A 20,195-nucleotide genomic window follows, 5' to 3' on the forward strand; every position below is an offset into this window, starting at 1 on the left:
GGGCTCGTGTCTTGAGCTCACCAGGCAGCCTTCCTGTGGTCCCGAGGCTCAGGTTCGCTCGTGGGGTGCTGCCCAGGGGCTCTCTGCAGCGGCAGCAACCAGGAAGACCTGTGCCGCCCCTTCCGGGAGCTTCAGTGCACCAGGGTTCCAGATGGTCTTTGGCTTTTTCCTCTGGCGTCCGAGATGTGTGTGCAGGGAGCAGTCTCTTCTGGTTTCCCAGGCTTGTCTGCCTCTCTGAAGGTTTAGCTCTCCCTCCCACGGGATTTGGGTGCAGAGAACTGTTTATCCGGTCTGTTTCCTTCAGGGTCCGGCGGTGTCTCTGGCAGGGGTCCTGCCGCTCCTGGGCCCTCCCCCACGGGAGCCCAGAGGCCTTATACAGTTTCCTCTTGGGCCAGGGATGTGGGCAGGGGTGAACAGTGTTGGTGGTCTCTTCCGCTCTGCAGCCTCAGGAGTGCCCACCTGACCAGGCGGTTGGGTCTCTCTCTCACCGGGTCTGGGAGCAGAGAGCTGCTGCAGGCCGGGATCCCGTGATTCTGTGTCTTAATTATTAACTTCACTAATGAAGATCGAGAGCTGTACTAATGTATGGGTGTAAAGATAAAGTTAGGATCCGTTTAATAACCTGTCCATTTAGCTGAATAATAGTAGATTTTTCCCCTAGCGCTTATGACCGCAGCATGTTTTCTTGACCCAGTGAACAGTGTTAGATGTGTTTCTCACAGCAGCCGTGACTGTATGTACAAGACTAAATCAGCTACAATTCCAGGACGGAGGAAGGAAGGGTTCATAGAGTCCTACCCATAGCTGAAGAGCTGTTGGCTATTGATGACTGCTGGGGGATGGAGAGTCAGATTAATTTGAAAGTGGGCCATGATAGGCTGTCCACTTTCTAGTGGGTGGCCTTAACCCAAGCTCACACAGTATTACACTTACTCAGTTGACTAAATAAAAAAGTACATGAATTTGGGAGGGAAAAGTGATGAGGTATGGGAGGAGTTGGAGAAGAGTGAGGATAGAATTGTTTAAAACATGTTGTAGTTGTGCATGAAATTCTCAAGCAGTGAAAATACCACCACCACCACCACCACCACCACCACCACCACCACCACCACCAACAACAACAACAACAACAAAAAAACCTAAAAATAAATCTACTTAAAACAAGGCAAAGGAAAAAAATCAGCATTGTGAATCATGTGATTTAGAGAGTTTTATTTATAATTAAAACTTTAACCATATATCTTTATATAATTAAAGGTTATATAAATATCTTTATATGATAATATAGTTGTTCTTTATTTGATAGTATTAAATGTGACTTTGAACTTAAACCCTTAGCCCAGTACCTTCTGCCCACGCCCTGCATCTGAGTATTCTTCATGAAGGAATTTAATGAAACAGAAAATTAACATTATTACTATAAATTATTTTCTACCATATTTCCTGTTTGTAGACTTAATTTCTATAAAAATCTAGCAGCTATTTTAGTGGTAAGGTTGAGAATGCTCAAACTTAACTATTAACTTCCTGCCTCATTCCTATATTTAACCCTTTAAGAAGTAGCTTTTATGATTTTATTTAAATTTTAAAAATTTTATTTTATGTATGTGTGTGTCTTACCTGCATCTGTGCCTATGTGCCATGTGTATACTGTGCCAATGGAGTCTAGAAGAGGGTTTTGGATCCTTTTGGACTGGAGTTGTGAACTTCATGTGGACACTGGGAATCGAACCAGCATCCTCAGAAAGATAGCCAGTGCTCTGAGCCAGCCTAGCTTTCATGATTTTAGTTTGTGACTTTTCATTATATTTAAAAAATATTTCACACTGTACATTGTAAATGCAGCCACACTAATAATGGTGATAGATTCATGTCCTTAAACATTCTTACCATCCCTAAACATTTGAACTGTAAATATAATCTCACCAGTTCATAAGAATTGTTATGTCCCCAAACTTTTGAGGAGGTGTCTTAGTTAAGGTTTCTATTGTTACAACAAAACACCACGACTAAAAGGAAGTTGGGAGGAAAGGGTTTATTCAGTTTATACTTCTGCATTGCTGCTCATTATAGTAGGAAGTCAGGACAGGAACTCAAGCAGGGCAGGAACCTGGAGGCAGGAGCTGATGCAGATGCAGTGATGCAGTGGAGGGGTGATGCTGCTTACTGGCTTACTTTCCACGACTTGTTCAGCCTGCTTTCTTATGGGACCAGTGTGTGTGTGTGTGTGTGTGTGTGTGTGTGTGTGTGTGTGTGTGTGATTGATTTTTGCATGTGTCTTGAAGAAATCTGTCCATTTTTTTCTGTATCTCCAATATCTAGATTTTGTTGATTATATCTTTGTGTTATCATTTAAAGTATTTTTTAATCTATATTTTTTCCAAATTGGTTGTTAGATTTAGAGATATAATGAAACCTTTATCTATAAATATTGGGGAAATAGTTATTGCATGCAGTCATTTGCACTGAGTGAGTCTGGGCAGGTGCTTGTGCTGCTATTGTGACTGGAGAGCAGTCTCTCTTTGGCCTGGGTGAATACACTCAATTGTCTGTTAGCTCTGAGGAGCTGCCTGGAGTAGAATAGTCCAAATATGTTGCTTCGAGCCATCTCTCCAACAGTTTGCTCTCCATTTCCGCTGTGAACTAGTTAGCCCCACCTGGAAAAGCAGCGGGAGGAAGGACTGAGAGCTGAAGCTGTGCTTCTCCCAGTGAGCTGCTTAGTGGGGATTGAGTTGGGGTAAGCCCTCCGCTGAGACACTGGAAGATTTTTATTCGGTTTTGAAGTTCTTAGATCTCTCCCCTCCCCTTTTCCTCCAGTTGTTGCAGGCTCAGTTAAGAAACACAGTAGGAAGCCCTTGCTGGATGAGAAGCACTGGAATCGGGGTCTGATAAGCTGTCTGCATTTTAGGATTGGAGATGAAACATGGCGTGCTTTAATTTTCTCTTTTTAACATTTTATTTATTTATTTTTTTATTAACTTGAGTATTTCTTATTTACATTTCGAATGTTGTTCCCTTTCCCGGTTTCCGGGCAAACATCCCCCTAATCCCCCCTCCCCTTCTTTATGGGTGTTCCCCTCCCCACCCTCCCCCCATTGCCGCCCTCCCCCCAACAATCACGTTCACTGGGGGTTCAGTCTTGTGCTTTAATTTTCTAAGGCTGCTCTAACACACCACCACGAACTGGATGGCGTAGATACATTGATCTCAGCTTCAGGAGGTCAGAGGTTGAAATGAGCATTAGTGGGCTAGTCAAGTTGCCCTGCCTCTCTTCAAAGCTGGCCTAGTCCAGTTGAGTCCTTCCCAGATTGCTTCATTCTGAGCCTGACACTCAGCTTTTAAGGTCCTTGTGATTACCTAGACCCACCTGGGAAAGCCAGGACAATTTCTCCGTGAGGGAGTTATTGGCAACTTTACTTCTGTCTGCTGCCTAGCACGGAAGGTGTGGAGGAGGACTGGAAGACAGCTGTCATTTTTTCAGTAGTGTAGTTCTTTTTGACAGTCCTTGGACTTATACTGGTCTCAGGTGAAATACTGAGTGGTCTTCGTGTGATGTCATGTGGTACATGGTGGTACACACCTGTAACCACGGCGTTTGTGAGGCAAGGCAGGAGGAGTGTGAGTTTGAGGTCAGCCTTGGCTCTATAGTAAGACTGTGTCTCAAAGGTGGGGGGGGCAAAGTATGGTTAATATGGTTATATAATTTGCTCTTTTGATATGTCAGGTGTAAGGAGCCTTAGAAGGGGTTCTGTTTTTTCTAAAAAAGAAAAAAATTCTTAAAAATAAAAAATTAAATGTTTCACGTTCTGTATACGTGATTAAAGTGCATCCTCTTCTCAACAAGATGGAAACTTTGTGGTGATGAAAAGGATTTGACACAGTGTCCTGTCACTTGAAACAGGGGTAGATGGTGTGACTACAGCACCATGTGAGCAGAGGTCCAGGGAACCTCTGCTGGGAAGTCTGTCACTCTCTTAGGTGGTGGCAATGAAACTCTATTATTATTATTATTATTATTATTATTATTATTATTATTATTGTTGTTGTTGTTGTTGTTGTTATTATTAATCATTAAGAGGTACAAATATTCTTTTTCCTATTATTTCTGTTGTCCGTTGCCATTGACAATAACCTGTTGACAGTGGATGTTTTCCTGTCAATGTATCAAAATTTACCTTTAGTTTTTTAATTATTACTTACTAATTATTATTCGTGTGTGTGTGTGTGTGTGTGTGTGTGTGTGTGTGTGTTCATGTGCAAGTGCATATATGTGCCATGGCAAGTGTGTGGAAGTCAGGGGACAACTTTGTGAAGTCACTTCTCTTCTCCTACCTTTACCTGGCTTCTGGGGCCCGAACTCAGTCAAGTACCTTGATCTGCCCTCCCCCTACCCCCCCCCCCCCCTTAAGCAGAAGTGATTGTGAGGTTCCTGTGTAGAACCCTGCCAGATGTGAAGAACCTAATATAACTTGCAGGAAATGGCTGCTTGGATTCCATGATTAACCAGCTTAGTTTTGCAGAAGCTGCCTAGTAACATCTTTTGCTGTCCTGTGTTTAGTGGGCTGTTTGCCCTCTTAGTAACTGGCCTGTAGATGGCTAATGGAGCATGTCAGACAGAAGCGAACCATTAATCACTGCTATTCACCTCGTCTTACTCGGAGAAGCTACTGCTGTATGTCCTTTCCCACTGAGCACACCCAGCTGCCGCCATGCCTTTCTGAGGTTGCAGCTGGGCCACATTGCATCAGGTATGGAGTTGGTATTTCTGTGTTCGTATCTGGTTGAAGCTGTTCAACTGTTGTTAATGCTTCTTAGGGCAAACTTTTAAAGCCAGTGTGTGCAAACCACAAGTGCAAGTTCAAGACAGTTTTCTTTCTTTCTTTTTTGTTTTTTTTTTTTGTTTTTTAATTTTATTTTTTCAATTGTTCACTTTATATTCTGCTCACTGCCCCCTTCTGGTTACCCCTTCCTACCCATCTTCCCTTCTCCACTGAGCAGATGGTGGCTTTCCTGGGCATCCCCCCTACCCTGGCATTTCAAGTCTCTATGAGGCTAGGTGCTTCCTCTCCCACTGATGACAGGGCAGCCCAGCTGGAAGAACATAGCCCACATACAGGCAACATCTTTTGGGGTAGCCCTCGTGTCAGTTGTTCAGGACCCTCATGAAGACCAAGCTGCACATCTGCTACATATGTGCAGGGAGGCCTAGGTTCAGCCCGTGTATGTTCTTTGGTTGGTGGTTCAGATTCTGAGAGCCCTAAGGATCCAGGTTTGTTGACTCTGTTGGTCTTTTGTGGAGTTTCTGTCCCCCTCAGGACCCTCAGTCCTTCCTCTTATTCTTAAATAGAAATAGCTCCATCCCACTCCATCCACTGTTTGGCTGTAGGTGCAAGACAGCTTTCTTAATTCCTAAATTTCTGTGTGAGTTTAGGTACCTACATATTTACCCGTTGCTTCTCTACCAGTGAAGGTGAAATGCTAATAGAGAGACCATTAGGTTTTCTTTCTATAATACGAATCATCTAGGTGTAATGACAGCAATGTTAGCTTTCTATGTAAAGGCAGTTGTTTCTGTATTCTTTGTTTTCCTATTATCTTGTTCATCCTTGTAATTTATTAATTCTTTTCATTTTTAGGCTTTTACTGGTTGGTGGATGTGAAACTGCTGAACTGGGCATTTCTAAAGCTTCTAGCTGTGGCCTTTCTGCATGGAGAGTCCTCTCAGGCTCACCGTATTATAAGCAAGTTACTAATGGTGGAGACAGGGTCACCGAGGTATGAATTACTACAATCCGCTCAACTATTATCTAATTGGTATTAAACAAAGAAACCCTTTGTAACCAGAAAAGTTTGTATCAAAAAGGGACATAAAGCAATGGTATTATAATTTTAGTATTTTATTACATATTAAATATTGTATAGTATATTGAACTTAATTCAGCTTCCCGTTTAGTAATGGTATTGTCAGATATTAGAAAAGCAGCCTAGGTCTAAGGCGGTTCAGCAGGTACACGCTTGCCTGAAAGACTGGCAGCCGCAGTCCCACATCCCAAGCCCACTCAGAGGTGGAGGTGAGAACTCATTGTACACCCGGCTCGTATACCCTGCTGTGCACACACACAAATAACATACAAAATGGAAACAAAAACAATCTACTCTAGCTATTGCTGTATTACTTGTGTTTTCTCATTTAGATATTAACATTTAACAAGCTGTTTTTTTGTTGGTGACTATTCTGAGTGCTTTTACTCTGAGCTAGCTTACCTCAGTGCCCCTATGGTAGGTGCTCTGATTAACCCAAGTTAGCAAGTGGGGGGAAGAAAGTACTCTGGTCTGGGCTGCATAGCCAGCCAGTGAAGGTTTTGAGTCCCAGTTCACAGAAATTCCCAGCTCACGTTCCCAACTAACATGGTATGCGTGTTTCCATGTTTATATGAACTGTTCATCTGCCTCTGTATCCACTCTTTTTCATGTCTGGACTTTTATTTTGTGTCACACACCTCTTCTATCAGCATTTTACCACTGACATAAATAACTAAGTTCCTTCTAGCTAGTAGCTGTAGAGATTTCAGCTCATGGTGGCTTGGTTCTGCATGATAGTGGCTCATGATGGGATCAGATGGTGTAAAAGAAAACATGAACTTGATATGAGTGTTTACCAGGGTCCCTATGTCTCTTTGGGTGGTGTGCTTCAGTGTTTTGCCTTCCTAATGTCCTTCCAAACACTATTTCCTAGAGTTTGCCCCACCTCCTGATAGCGCCCCTGCTGATAACCAGCCTTTAGCACATGGACCCAGGAGCCGTCTTGATCCAAAGCATAGCACTCTGTTGGTCTGTAGTGTAGTGTAGGCTAGACTGTGAAAAATCAGACAATCACATAAGCATTCGGGAACACCTAACGTGTCTGTGGCTTGCCACATCAAAATCCCTGGCCAAGCCTGCTGTGTCTTTTCTAGGTAGCTCATTGTAATCCATGATTAAAGAATCCATAGAAGATGTCTTCTTGAGGCCCAGTGTCTCAACTGCTGGCTTTTGGAAGGCAGAAAGGAATTAAAGGTGGAACTTTTCACAGACTTATCCCAGAAAGTGACATCATTTTTGTTCAATCCTCAAACTAACTCCATGACCCTCCTAGCTTGAAAGAAGACTGTAAATAGTTTTTGGGGTGTCTATGGATATGAAGTCATTTAAGGCTGGTGAGTGCTAATTCTGCCCACCACATTGACTGCAGGCTAGTAATACGTGGGGGGGAAATTGTACAGCACTAACTAACAGTTGGTCAAGGCTATAGACCCTGCACTTTGTATCCACTTATGTGGTGAGCAGTTGTGTATGTTTATAATGAAGAGTGAACAAGGAAACTAAAGCACAGTGTAAGGGCGTATATTAGGTTGCTTGTTTTTATATGATTTTATTTGGTTTGTTATTTTTCTAAAAATATATTGATCTAAAAGTAATCTTCTAAAGCAGTGAATGGCTTGGTGTTGAAATGATTTCCAAGGAAGTGCTTTTGAAAGGAAGTCTTAGGCAGTTATAGTAGTTTTCCTTTAGTATTATTAGAATTGACCTGTATTGAAATATGTAATTATGATTTAATCCATCAAAGTAATACTTCTAAAAAATACCGATTTACTGTTTTATGTGGCACCCAACCTTAATTCAGCTGACATTTGCAGTTCACTTTATGGAGTACTGTGTTTTTCTCCCATTTATGATCCATGTACATGCTTCCCCATCTGGCTCTTTTCTCTTCAGAACCCAGGGAGAAGGTAGGTTACATTATCACCCCCATTTCTCAGCCCTGGGTTGTGAGGTGCAATGGAAGAGACAGGCCTTGGATCGGATCCCCTAGGTTCCTTATAGCTACTCCCCTCCCTTATACTAGGTGATCTGCATATCTGGTTGACAGTGTGACTGTTATCTTTATCTGAATCAGACAAGAATGAGGTAGGGAGTCATTGTACATAGTGGACATTTTATTTTTATTTTTGTAGGAATAGACACATTATTTCATGTTTGTAAGAATTTATTACCTTTTTTTTGACTTTTGTAACTTTTTAGTTTTATGTGAGTTAAATCAAGCAGATCTTGGGAAAAAAAAATCACTCAAATTTGCCTAAAACAAGTATGATGTTCATGGATTATTTTCAGATGGTTTAAGTTATAAATTTTTAAAAAAGCATTTGCATATTCAGAAAAGCAAACCCATGTAGTACAGTGTCAGTCACCTTGTCTTTTCTGTAGCTTGGAGAAAGGGACAGAACTATGTGGGCGTGGAGGATACAAGGAAAGAGCAAGTGGGCGCTGAGTCTTTCCCATCTGGCAGCGCTGAAGGGCTCTGTTCAGAGAAGCTGTGCAGAGGGCAGTTCTCTGAGTGCTGCTTCACGGCAGTGGACCTTACCCTAGGTTCCTTCCCTTCTCACGGGCTTCTTTCTGAATGCAGTATTGGAAAGCCCTTCGCTGTGTACACTCCTCCTTTCTCAAGCCCAAGGGGCTTTGATATTTGCTTCTCTTAGGGGAAAATTGCTTGTCCACTGACAAAGTAAGTGAGGAAAAATATTGAGTTGCAGATTGAATGCCCTTCTGTATGATTGACTTTTTGAAATGTTGCAAATGTATTTTGATCCCATTAGTAGCTTTTAAATGTGTCTTGCAGCTAATCTTACACTCCTTCTATAGAGCCTTTCTCACCTCAGAGTAATTTGAGGTTTGTGTCTTTCATCAGGTGCTGGATGCTGCACTTAGAGCTTCCTCTCTTAGTGCTTGTTGGAGGTTGCTAATGTGTTAGGCAGGCATTGATTGGAAAAATTCTGATCACATGTATATTCCAGTCTCCCACAAGCTGACAGTTGTAAAGAGACGATGCAAAATTTAATATATATGTATATACACTAATCAATATCTCCAGATGTATGGTAGTGTCCTATATGTGACATCCCTTTACTTATTCATAGCTCAATACTGAGTTGTTGCTCCCAGTGTTAGGAATATAAAGATACTAATGTAGCCAGCTCCACAAATGAGTACAGCAAACTCTAACAGTGCCCAGTTAGAAGTCAGTAAGCAGAGAACAGGTATGGGCTCTGGAGTCAAAAGTCTGAAATTCCAGCCCCCGTCCCCGACTTTGCCACTTGTGTATTCAGGCTTTTGCCAGGATCCAATGAGGCAATCCGTGTGAAGGCAGTTGATCAAACTTTTAGCACAATATAGGTAGGTTTAGTGTGGGGTCCTTTGTTTGTTCCATCCCAGGGCTCAGGCCACTCCTGGAGGCAGGACACAGAAGTTTGACCGGGCTTACCCCACGCCTCTGCCTGGGTGCTGGGCTGTGGGAAGCTGCGGGTACCGCTCCGGGGGTGGGGAAGCGCAGTCTGGGAGCAGGACACAGCTGGAGCTCGGCCTGCAAGGAAGCCTGGCTGTCTGGCTCTCAGGATCTTGGGCATCCAGGCGCCACTAGGATGCCACGGAAGAACAGAACAGAATGGGGGCTTAGCCCGGCACCGAAGGGGAAAGAGGGGGAGCTCTGGCTGATGGTCCCCGCTGGCAGGAGTCTTTGTCTGGAAGCAGTAGGCTTGAACTTTGAAGGCCTTCTCTGTGGTTCCCCACAGTGCTCCCGATGAAAAGAGATGGTCCATGGTTTCAAGGTGTTTATTGTTATGGCGGAAGGTGGATAAATAAAACCGTACCGGTTCTTGGAGTGGGCCTGAGATTAGATAGCTTTGGCAGGGAAATTCATTGGCTAAGCCTCTAGGCCTTTAGGGTACATCATTATAATGGAGATCTGTCTTGAGCATATGTGACCTGTGGTCATGTCCTCTAACCTGTAAAGGGGCTTGGAGCTTTGCCCTTACGTGACTGATGGCCACAAATCTATGGAGGGCTGCAGGCTAGTGACGGGCCTAGTTTTCTAGGAGTCCGGCAAAACGCATACTGTCCCTTTCAGGGTCTCTGGGGTTTAAGCCTCCTCAACCAGGAACCAGGGTGCCTTTCACTGACCTACAGTATACATGATAGTTATTGTTGTCTCCTGGGAGTTTTACGATCAGAATTTAGATAAAGAAATGGAAAAGTGAATAAAAGTCCACTAAAGTTTTGTTAGGGATCATGGTCCTTTCACTAATTCATATTCTGTGGATATGGGTGTTTTGAGCATTTTGTTTCTCTGAGAAATCTCTCTTTACTGAAAAGATGGCAGCAAGGAATACTTCCGTGAGGTTCTCCTGGCCAGAACTGTCCATGTGTGGATCTTCCCTTGCTGCCACTGCCCAGCACTGTGCCTGTGCGCCTGGGCTCTTGCTGCTGCTGGCCAGCGCCCGCCGTCTGTCTCTTCTGTCCTTTCCATTTCCCCTCGGCCGGTTTTCCTTTCCGTTCCTGTCAGCAGCTCACACATTTCATCATCCTGCCTCTTCCTCCAGGCACCAGAATTACAGACAAGCTGATGCTCTGCTTGTCTTTCCTTAAACATTTTTTTTGGGCCAAGTTTCTTTTTAGTTACTGTGCTTTAAATTTTAAGGCCATTAAAAATGTTTCCTATGTCCTTAAATTCTTGTTTAAGCACATTAAGTTCTACTTAAAGCATTATTTTTAGTTTCCTTACATTTCTTGGTTGTTTTCCCAGGGGTGAGCTACCCTTGTTTGTATGTGAATTTTTGTCTCTTGATTTTCTTTTCCCTTAACTTTATGGAATTGTTGAGTTTTGTGTGTGCCTCTGGTTTTCTACAAGATATTTATGAGTCTTCCTCCAGTTCGTTGTAATGATATTAGAACGTTTTCCAAAATTCTGAGCCTGGTGTTGTTAGTGGAGTGAACTCCAGCTCTCTGTAGATGCTTTTGGTGGCAAGGCTCTGGGCTGTGCACACAGGGCTTCTCACTTGCCTTGCAGTGGGCCATGCTCCCTTCTCTTCCACCCTTAACACTTCTGATGGCGAGATGTACTTCTTCCCTTTACATCGCCTTCCTGAGGAAGCCTCGTGTTTGTCAGACTGCCCCTGCAAAGCACAGTGACACTTCTGTCCTTTCTCTGTCGCCATGGCTCACTGACACGGGTGCTCTTCAGTGTTTTCAGACATTAAGTAGACTTGATATTTTGGTTTGTATTTAGATAGACTTTTGCCTTCTTTGCTAGTGTCCCTTGCTGTCTGTCCTTCTTGGACCCTGCAGAACTTTCCCCATTTCCTTTCCTCATCCCCAAGCAGGAGCCATGGACACGAGAAACTGGCATTCAAGTGTTTCTCTTTTTATATAAAATTATTTTGAAAATTAATATTAATAGTATTAGTATTCCAGCCAAACTGGTTGTGTGGTTCTCAATTACATTGTTTTCTTCCTCCTGTGTTCTATTGTTTTTGAAGGAAATATTAGGAGGTTTGTAGATAGGCCGTCACTGATATCTTCAGCTCTTTAAAAGCTCTGGTAGCCTCATTGTTAACTTTACTGCACAGGAAGCCCTTTTGCTCTTAGGTGATTTGTATATATGTATGTGCGTCTGTCTGTCTGTGTCAGTTTATATCCATCATGTATAAGTATGTGCAGTGCCTGTGGAGGCCAGGAGAGGGCATTATAACCCCTGGAACTGGAGCTACTTTGATTGTGAGCTACTGTGTGGATGCTGGAAACTGAGGCTGGGTTCCCTGCAACAGTAGTAAACACTTTTTAAGTATGGAGCCATTTTTCTAACTCCATTGCCTTGTTTTGAGCTTTTGAGACATGGCGTCTTACTTAGCTTAGGCTAGCATGGTACTTGCTATGTAGGGCAGGGTGGCATCAAACCCATGATAGTCCTCTGTAGTCCCGAGAATGATGGTGATGAGCCTCCAAATTTAGCTTCCATTTTGCTTATTACAGAATTGGGGTCAAATTCTTACAGTGCAAAATCTGTTGTTTTAAAGCGTGCAGTTTAGTGACCTAGGAAAGAATTGCTAGGCCATATGATAATTTTGTTTCAGTTTTAAAGATCTAAACTTTCCCACAGTGACTGTACTATTTTATAATTCCCAAATCAGAGCAAGTTCTTGACATTTTCAATAACACCTTTTCCCTTCCAAAAATTATAGTCACCTCTTTTCTTGTTTTAAATATTGGTTTCTCAGTGTCATTTTTCCCTTTGGATTTTGAAAGAATAGGTTCAGTTCCAAATGAATGATTTTCCTATGGGAACTTTTGGATTTCTTCATGGTGGGAGTTAAGTGTCAACCTTAGCCTCAGTTGACAACATGTAGTGATTCTGGTTTACCTAAGCTGGGTTAGGCCTGTTATTTGCCTACCGATAGAAGCATCTGATGGTGCTTATTTTGTAAGCCCTTACCACTCGGTAGATTCTCCTGCCTCATCAGAATATCAACAAGACCCTCCGCACCTGTGGGTTTTACTCATTTGTTTAACTTTTGAGATGGAGTCTCACAGAGATCCTCCTGCTTCTCTCCTGAGTGCCAGAATTACAGACTGACTATCTGTCTATCTATCTATCGATCTATCTATTATTAATTATTAATATTAATAATTATTATTTTACTTGAAGATGCTTGAATTTGTACCGTGTTGAAACTGTATGCACTTTCTATAATATTGTATGTGTAAGAGGTTGGCCTCACACATACAGCGCTCATGTCCTCACTGAACCCCATCTTTAGCCCCATTGGTGCTCCTCTTACCTAGTATTAAAAATACTTGATTTACTGTGCTTTTAATTTCTTGATAAAAGGATTTTAGATAATGAAAAACATTCCATTAATCTTTTTGTATATGATGCATCTTAATTTTATAGGTGCCAAAGACACTGGGATTATTAAAGCTGTTAAGTGTCAAGTTTTACACTCGGCAGGGACAAGAACAGGTAATGTAAATTTTTAATGTTAAATTTTTTACCTTTGCTTTGCAAACTCTTTCAGAGGAGTTCTTCAGGGATAAAACAAAGTGAGTGATATCAGACACACTACAGGGGCAGACAAGCTCATGGATTCAGAAGTAAATCAGGGTAAAGGGAGCTTGCAGAGCATGATGGTTCACTCAGGGCAGCTGGGGGACAGGTGGAGGAGCTCATTTCACAGTGAGGAAGGGCAGAATCAGAAAGAGGTACAGTGTGCTTCCTCCAGCCACACCTCACCTTCTGTAGTTCCACTTCTAATTCTGAAACTGAAGCTATCTATAGATTAGACCATTTAATAAGTTGGAGCCTCTGTGAGCTAATCCTGTCTGGAATAGCCTTGTACTTCTTTATCTGATCAAAGGGACATTCAAGGCAACCAACATAAACCTTGAATGATTTCTAGATCTCCACCTGGGTATATGTAATAGTAAGTATTTATAGAGAAATTTCCTGAAAAATTTGTGAATTTTAACATGTATTACTCCTAAAACATCAGAATATAAGTGGTTCTCTTGGAGGATGAATATCTAGACTGAAAAAATCCTTGTCCTAGACACAATCTATCTCTATGGATCTCTTACTTCAAAAATTGAATGAAGATTTTATTTAGTCTCATCCATAGAGATCTGTGGGTGTCATAAAATTAAGAAATTTCTTCTCCGGTGTGAGGTTATTTCTTGCCCAGGAGCAAACAAGCCATGCTGATCTTCGTTGGTAGAAGTGTGGCCGTAGGACAGAGGCCTTGGCAGTGCCACTGAATGTATATAGGTGGTCCACACAGCAGCTGCCACTCTGTAATTGTGAAATGCAGAGAGAAGCAAGCAATTGATTTCATTGTATTTTGATCCTGCATTGTGACAGTGTCCCCAAGTCTTTAACATGTCTGGGCTTTGAAAAAACACATTTGAATTTAGTATTCTAAACCTATTGCTTTCCAGAAGATGTCTGAATGTTATTTGTGTTATCTTATTTGTATCTAGACATTTCTATTTGTAGCCTGTAGATTTTTAGTGTTGTAATTTTAGAGCTGTTGGGACTTAGGGAGAACCTAAGGATTTCTTCCTATTGAGAACAAAGTTTAACTAGCAGGTAATTTCATATGATCTCACAGAAAGTCCTGTGACTGACATGATAATGTCTGTTTTCTTGATTAAAAAGTTGAAGCCTCAAGACAAGTGGCCTTCCCAGCACACTTAGGTAGACATGGCAGATTCTGTCTGTTCTTAGAAGAACTTTGATGGGTGGTGATTTTGACTTGTTTAGCTTTGGAGGGAAGCTGGACAGGCGAAGAAATAGAAGCAAGGTGTGTTGTTCTCAAGAGGAGCCAAGATCACAGGTTACATTGTGCTGTGGAGAGACGATCTACTCTTCCCTTCCATAAAATAACTGTTATAGATAAGACAACTGTTTGACAGCGTTATATTTTCTTTTAAGATGTATTGTGAGGCAAGAGGATTGTTAAGTGTTCTAGCCCCATCTTGGCCTAGAGTGTAAGACCTGTCTCACAAATGAAAAATAAGTGAAACCTTTCTTTTAGCTATAAATGTTTTAAAATGAGCTGCCCTGTTCTGTGTAACCATCCAACTACCATTTGGTTCATTTTTTTCATGTTTGCTTGTCAGACTTCAAATCAGTGGCTGTCACATTGTAGATACTCAGTTGATTTGTGATGGTGGCTCTTTTTTTTTTTTTTTCTTTTTTTCGGAGCTGGGGACCAAACCCAGGGCCTTGCACTTGCTAGGCAAGCGCTCTACTGCTGAGCTAAATCCCCAATCCTGTGATGGTGGGTCTTAATTTCTTTGTGTTAACAATAGGACCAATAATTAGCAGCTGGGTTTCAATTTGTTTTGTTGGTATGTACAATGTATGTATATGATGTGCACCTGTATGTGCACATGTTCGTGAGCTTGTTCCATGCACATATGTGGAGGTCAGAGGACAGCAGTGGGTGTCCTTGTCTTCTGCCTTGTTTTACGAAAAGATCTCATTGTTACTCACCACTGTGTAAGTTATCTGGCCCAAGAGCTTCAGAGGCTCTGGTCTCTGCCTCTACGCTTGCTGCAGGAGTCTGGGATTGCAGACGCATTCTCCCATGCCTGGTTTGTAGGTGGGTTCTGGTGTTCAGACTCAGATCCTTAATCTTGTGTGGTAAGCACCTTACTCCACTGAGTCATTTCCCCAGACTTCTACATTTATTTAAAAAACCATGGTTTAATGTGCTTATATCTCATATGGCTCTAAATGACTAGCTTTGTTTGTGCTGTATGTGCCCTAATACTGTAATAACTAGAACTAGTCATATTTTTGAGTGGAACTAGCTTGGAAATTTTTTTTCTCAAGACTTTTTTCTTCTTCATACTTTTATTGAGGATGGCTGTCACTCAGTTTGAAAGATTCCTTTCTCTCTCTCTCTCCCTCCCTCCCCCCTCCATTCTATATTCTTTATTCTAAATTACATTAGACTAAAATATATAAACTTAAAAGAACAACCACTTGGAGTCAAATTAGGGTCTCATAGATGCTCGCTAGGGATTGGATCCTTAACATCTGGCAAGCTTCCTGAGGGCAGGGATTTGTGTTTTGTTTACTGCTGCCATCAGAGTGTAAAAACAGAACCTGGTGTGCAGTATTTATTGTTTAATACGTAAAATTCAGTAAGTAGTTGTGAAATGTTAGAGGACCTTCACTTAGAAAATTATATTTTATTGATTTGACATTTCTTTCTTTAAGAATATGTAGAGATTCAGAACATTTTTTAATGCATTCACTGGTACTCAGTACTTTTAATTTTACTATTGCTTGTACAGTTGAAGGGTGTAGGTAATGGAGAATACTCATTTATAATGTTCCATATAGGTGGTAAGCAACTGAAGAAAGTGGGCTATTTTAAACTAATCTCAGTACAACACTCTATTTAATATTACAACAGTCCCTTGTCTTAAGGAGGATTGAAATTTTATTACAGTATTTGAATGAAGGTACAAGTCCTACTTCAAATATTGATGCCAGTAGCAGAAGCCTTTAATTAGTGCCTATAACTAAGAAAAGAACCAATGGGCATTTGAGCGAGTACTTTAATGTAAGTGGGAAGGTACATGAAATTGTGTTGAGCCAACTGTGGATTAATAACTTTGTGAAATAGCTTTATTGAAATCTTATAGTCACCTTTTAGTGATTTTCTGGTTCTTATTATAGTCACAGAATTGTTCAACCATCTCAGTCCCAATTTTTCAAGTTTTCACCTTAAAAAAACCACATACCCCTTAACCATTACTCCCAAGTATCGGTGTGTATTTCCAAGAACTCATAATCCTTTAACACAGGACTATAAAATTGGGAAATCTTGGTGATTGGGCTGGGAATACATTTCTGGTGCTTGCACATGTGGGTCTGGAGTAGATGTAAACAGTAACACTGTGAAGTTGGCAAGGGACTTGCCAAAGCAAAAGTGCTGTCTGTCATGTTATGGAGCAGTGATCGAGGTGTGATGTTGGCAGTCCTCTGCTGCTCGTGATGATGTGTAACATGCAGGCTTGCCAAGCACTGTTTTAATTCTGAAAGCTTTTTCTATCCACAAGTCTTTGGTGTTTACTGTACACACTGTTCCTGTATAGGATGGAATCTTCAAGATGAGCCTTTCTCCTGACGGGAGCCTCCTTGCGGCAATTCACTTCTCAGGGAAGTTGAGCATCTGGGCTATTCCGTCTCTGAAGCAGCAAGGCGTCTGGCGGCAAGATGAGCAGGTGCGTCTGCTGGTGGAGTCACGGCTGAGGTCGTGGAGTGGCAGTAGTAATTTCATATTGTTGATGTTTTTCTGAACCACACAGCCATTTATCCTCATCTTTCCAAACCCATCACAGTCCTAAGTCAAATTATAATATCAGCTGATAACAACAAGAAAGAGCTTCTATGTGACAATTCCAACTTGTCACATTGTATACTCTGCACACCATGTAGGTTCTAAGGCACTCTTTGTCCTTTAATGCTAAAAATAAAAGTAGAATGGAGATTATAACATTTCAACAACAACAACAACCCCAAACCATAAAAACACCCCTCAAAACAAAACAAACCAACCAAACCAAAAAAAAAAAAAAAACAAACAAAAAAACAAACCAAAAAAACAAAACAAAACAAAACAAAACACTTTTTTCCCCCCGGAGCTGAGGACCGAACCTGCTAGACAAGCGCTCTACCACTGAGCTAAACCCCCAACCCCAGCAAACAGGTTTTTAACAATCATTTGGATATAAATGCTAAAAGGATTACTTTTCTTCCCAGAGTCTGGTAGCTCCTGTAAGTGTAGCTATACTTGTTTAGGGTTTGTCCCTACAAGGGACATGGAGAAAGATGGGACATTTTTATCTTTTAATGTCTTGAGATAACAAGTTCAAGATCAGCTGATTTTGTTCTTTAGTAACAGGTAGACTCAACCATTTCAATTTATATTCATAACGGAATTATAAAATAGTTTAATTTAATATATAAAGGAAAAGTGGGGAGCCATGAATTATGACAGAGTAGAGATTTATTACTATTGTTTTTAAAATGTAGTCATGTTCTTTGGATGTATTCATTTTCTTTTATGCATATGAACACTTTTTAGCTGCTTATATGGATATGCACTGTGTGCATGCTTGGTGATCACAGAGGGTGAGCGGGGGCATTTGGGGTTCCTGAAGCTGGAATTAAGGATGGGTATGAACCACCATGTGGAGGCTGGGCACCCAGGCCGCTATGAGAGTAACACGTGCTCTGAAGACAGCTGAGCCACCTGTGCAGTCCCTAGTAGTTTGCGTTTTTGTCATAGGGCTTTCCTGTGTATTCCTGGTTGGCCTGGTACATACTGGGCAGACCAGGCTGAATGCGAACCTTAGTGATGGCTTTGGCTGATTCCTGAAGACATAAGCCGTCTTGTTAACTATTTATTCCTTATTATTTTATCGTTTTGCAACTCTAAGGTTTCCCACCACTCCTACTGACCATCCCTTCAGTTTACTGTGGAGTCCACATGCCTACCACTCCCTCACGCCATGCGCAGAGATGCTCCTGAGCATAGAGCCCAGGAGATGTGTTACTAGGGCACAGTTTTCTTCTGTTCTGACACCATAGCTAAGTAGAGTGATTGCTCTTTACAGGGGCTCCATGCTTTAGTTGTGTGTGTTAGACACAGAGTCTCCATTAGGCTGCTGCGAACTGACAGGTGGTGGGGTATGGCTTAATCTGATTAGCACATATGACCTGTGGTTTCTCTTTCCTGAGGCAAAATACCAAGTTTGTCTTTGCATTATTTAGATAGTGTCCAAGTGCAGCATGTTTCCCCCGCCGTACGTGGTAGTAAAGGGCTCACTTTCTTTCACTTGGGAGGCTCAAGATCTCTCCATATTTGGAAGTGTCTTTTCAAATGGTGAGGTTTAAACAGTGAGGTTCCTCAGCTTTCTGTTCCCTTATCTTATATCCTGTCAGGTAATAGAAATATTGACCAAGGTCTGAAGTACCCTTAATATTCCATCAACAATCTCAAATATATAGTGCGTTCACTATTCATGGTAAAATTGATCAGTGTGCTTTTGATGTTTGTCAAGATTCTGAGGGACCTCCTTTGCTTCTTGAACTCTCTATGACATGTGTTCACCATTATTTGTGAGTAAAAGCCATTATGATTAATTACTCTTTAATATTATTTAGTAATTAAGCTTTTTAAAAAATTGGAAATAGTTTTTCTTTTTTTTTTTTTTTTTTTTTTTGGAGCTGGGGACCGAACCCAGGTAAGCACTCTACCACTGAGCTAAATCCCCAGCCCCAGTTTTTCTTTTTTATATAGTATATTCTGATGATAGTTTTCCCTCCTTCAACTCCTCCCAGATCCTAGTTAGCTTTTAATAGTGAGTTTACTAAAACTTAAAATTTGCTTAAAAACCTTAAAATCTGGGAATGAGTAAATGCATTTATCGTTGTAACTTTAAATATGTAGTCAAGTAAAATAATGGGACAGGAAGGACGAGTTTTCCGAAGTGGAAGAAATATACGTAAGAGAGGAGTAGAAGCAGGCAGTTTTCGTCCAGCAAGTGAGTCTGTAGACCACAGATACCCTCAACGTCAGTGAGGGAGTTGGGCAGCTGCTGCCACACCCCAGCTGCTAGACATTTGCCCCTATGGCTCCAACTCTGTGCTCCCCACACAATCCTTAGGTTGAGCATGAGTCTGAGTCAGACAGAGACCCCCTTACTCTTGGAGGTAATGCTTCTATCAGTAAGGGTTCTCATGTTTACATACCTGTTCTTGTCATGTGTGTTGTGTGTTCTGTTTCCTGTTTAGTTACATGCTAGTTCACCTTATGTGTGTTGTATCTGTTATTAACAGCTTGCATGTTTAATACATGCTACTTTCTTTTGCCTCGGTTGGCATGGTTTCCATTGAATACCTAAGTAAGCAAGAAGTATAAGGTCTTTGTTCACACAGCTGACAAACAAGACCTATTTGCTGTCACAGTGGGCTTTGTGCAGGTTGTAATGTCCTTTGCTGAGGGAGTAGGGCTTAGCCATAGTTACCAAGCCTAACCCTGCATCAGTTGCCATCCTTTTGATGCCCACATCCTCCCTTAGAAATGTAGTGCTCGGCCTGCTGAGAAGTTTGCTACAGCCATCCACTCCACCCCTGAGACTCTCATTGCCTTTAGCTTCAAAAGAAATTTTGGTTCAAATTTGGAAACAATGAAAAATGTCTATTTATTTTCTATAAAATTCTATTGTCAAAATGCAAAAGTCCTCTGCTTTTCTGTCATTGAGTTGAGTCTGGTCAGTCTACACGTTTGCTCCTTGGGCTCTTGTCTGCCTGCTTTTATCTAATCCTTTGTACTGTGTCTTCTAGAGTGTCGTTCTACCACAGATATTCACATGAGGCTTCAGCTCTTCACACACTGGACTTTCAGTATATTTGTCTAGGACGAGTAGGGCCTGGGAGCATGAAGGGCCTGGGTATAGTGTTCTGAAACATCTGTAAGATTTACTCACTGATACCTGGTGAGCACTTAACTTTGTGGTACTTTATACACCAGGTCAGCAGTAGGGATGACATTGGGGTCTGTCTCTCTCTTTAGCCAGCATACCCAGCATACTTCTGAGTTTATATTATTTATCCTCTTCTTACTTTGGGGACATTCTGTTATTTGAAAGGTCAGATTTCTGTGTGACAGGTTAAGAAGACCCAAGTCATCCTTCCGGGTTGTGCTATTTTATATTAGGTCATCATCTGACAATCTTTAAATGCTTGGAGACGAGTCTTGATTCCTTCTGGATTGAACACTGATTTCATTACTGCCCCTGAGATGTGC

At 41.6% G+C, this 20,195-nt stretch overlaps 1 protein-coding gene across 11 annotated transcripts in view; it reads left to right on the forward strand.

Moving 5' to 3' along the window:
• Nbas (NBAS subunit of NRZ tethering complex) overlaps positions 1-20,195 on the forward strand; it is a 304,643-nt gene that overhangs the window by 36,440 nt on the left and 248,008 nt on the right. For all 11 annotated transcript variants that reach the window (XM_063262517.1, XM_063262512.1, XM_063262514.1 and 8 more), the window contains exons 10-12: positions 5,637-5,775; positions 12,761-12,829; positions 16,477-16,605. In XM_063262517.1, the coding sequence (XP_063118587.1) occupies positions 5,637-5,775; positions 12,761-12,829; positions 16,477-16,605 (337 nt within the window). The remainder of the gene's footprint in view (positions 1-5,636; positions 5,776-12,760; positions 12,830-16,476; positions 16,606-20,195) is intronic.

The sequence above is a fragment of the Rattus norvegicus genome, chromosome 6 (genome assembly GCF_036323735.1).
Source record: "Rattus norvegicus strain BN/NHsdMcwi chromosome 6, GRCr8, whole genome shotgun sequence".
In the NCBI taxonomy this organism is placed as follows: Eukaryota; Metazoa; Chordata; class Mammalia; order Rodentia; family Muridae; genus Rattus; species Rattus norvegicus.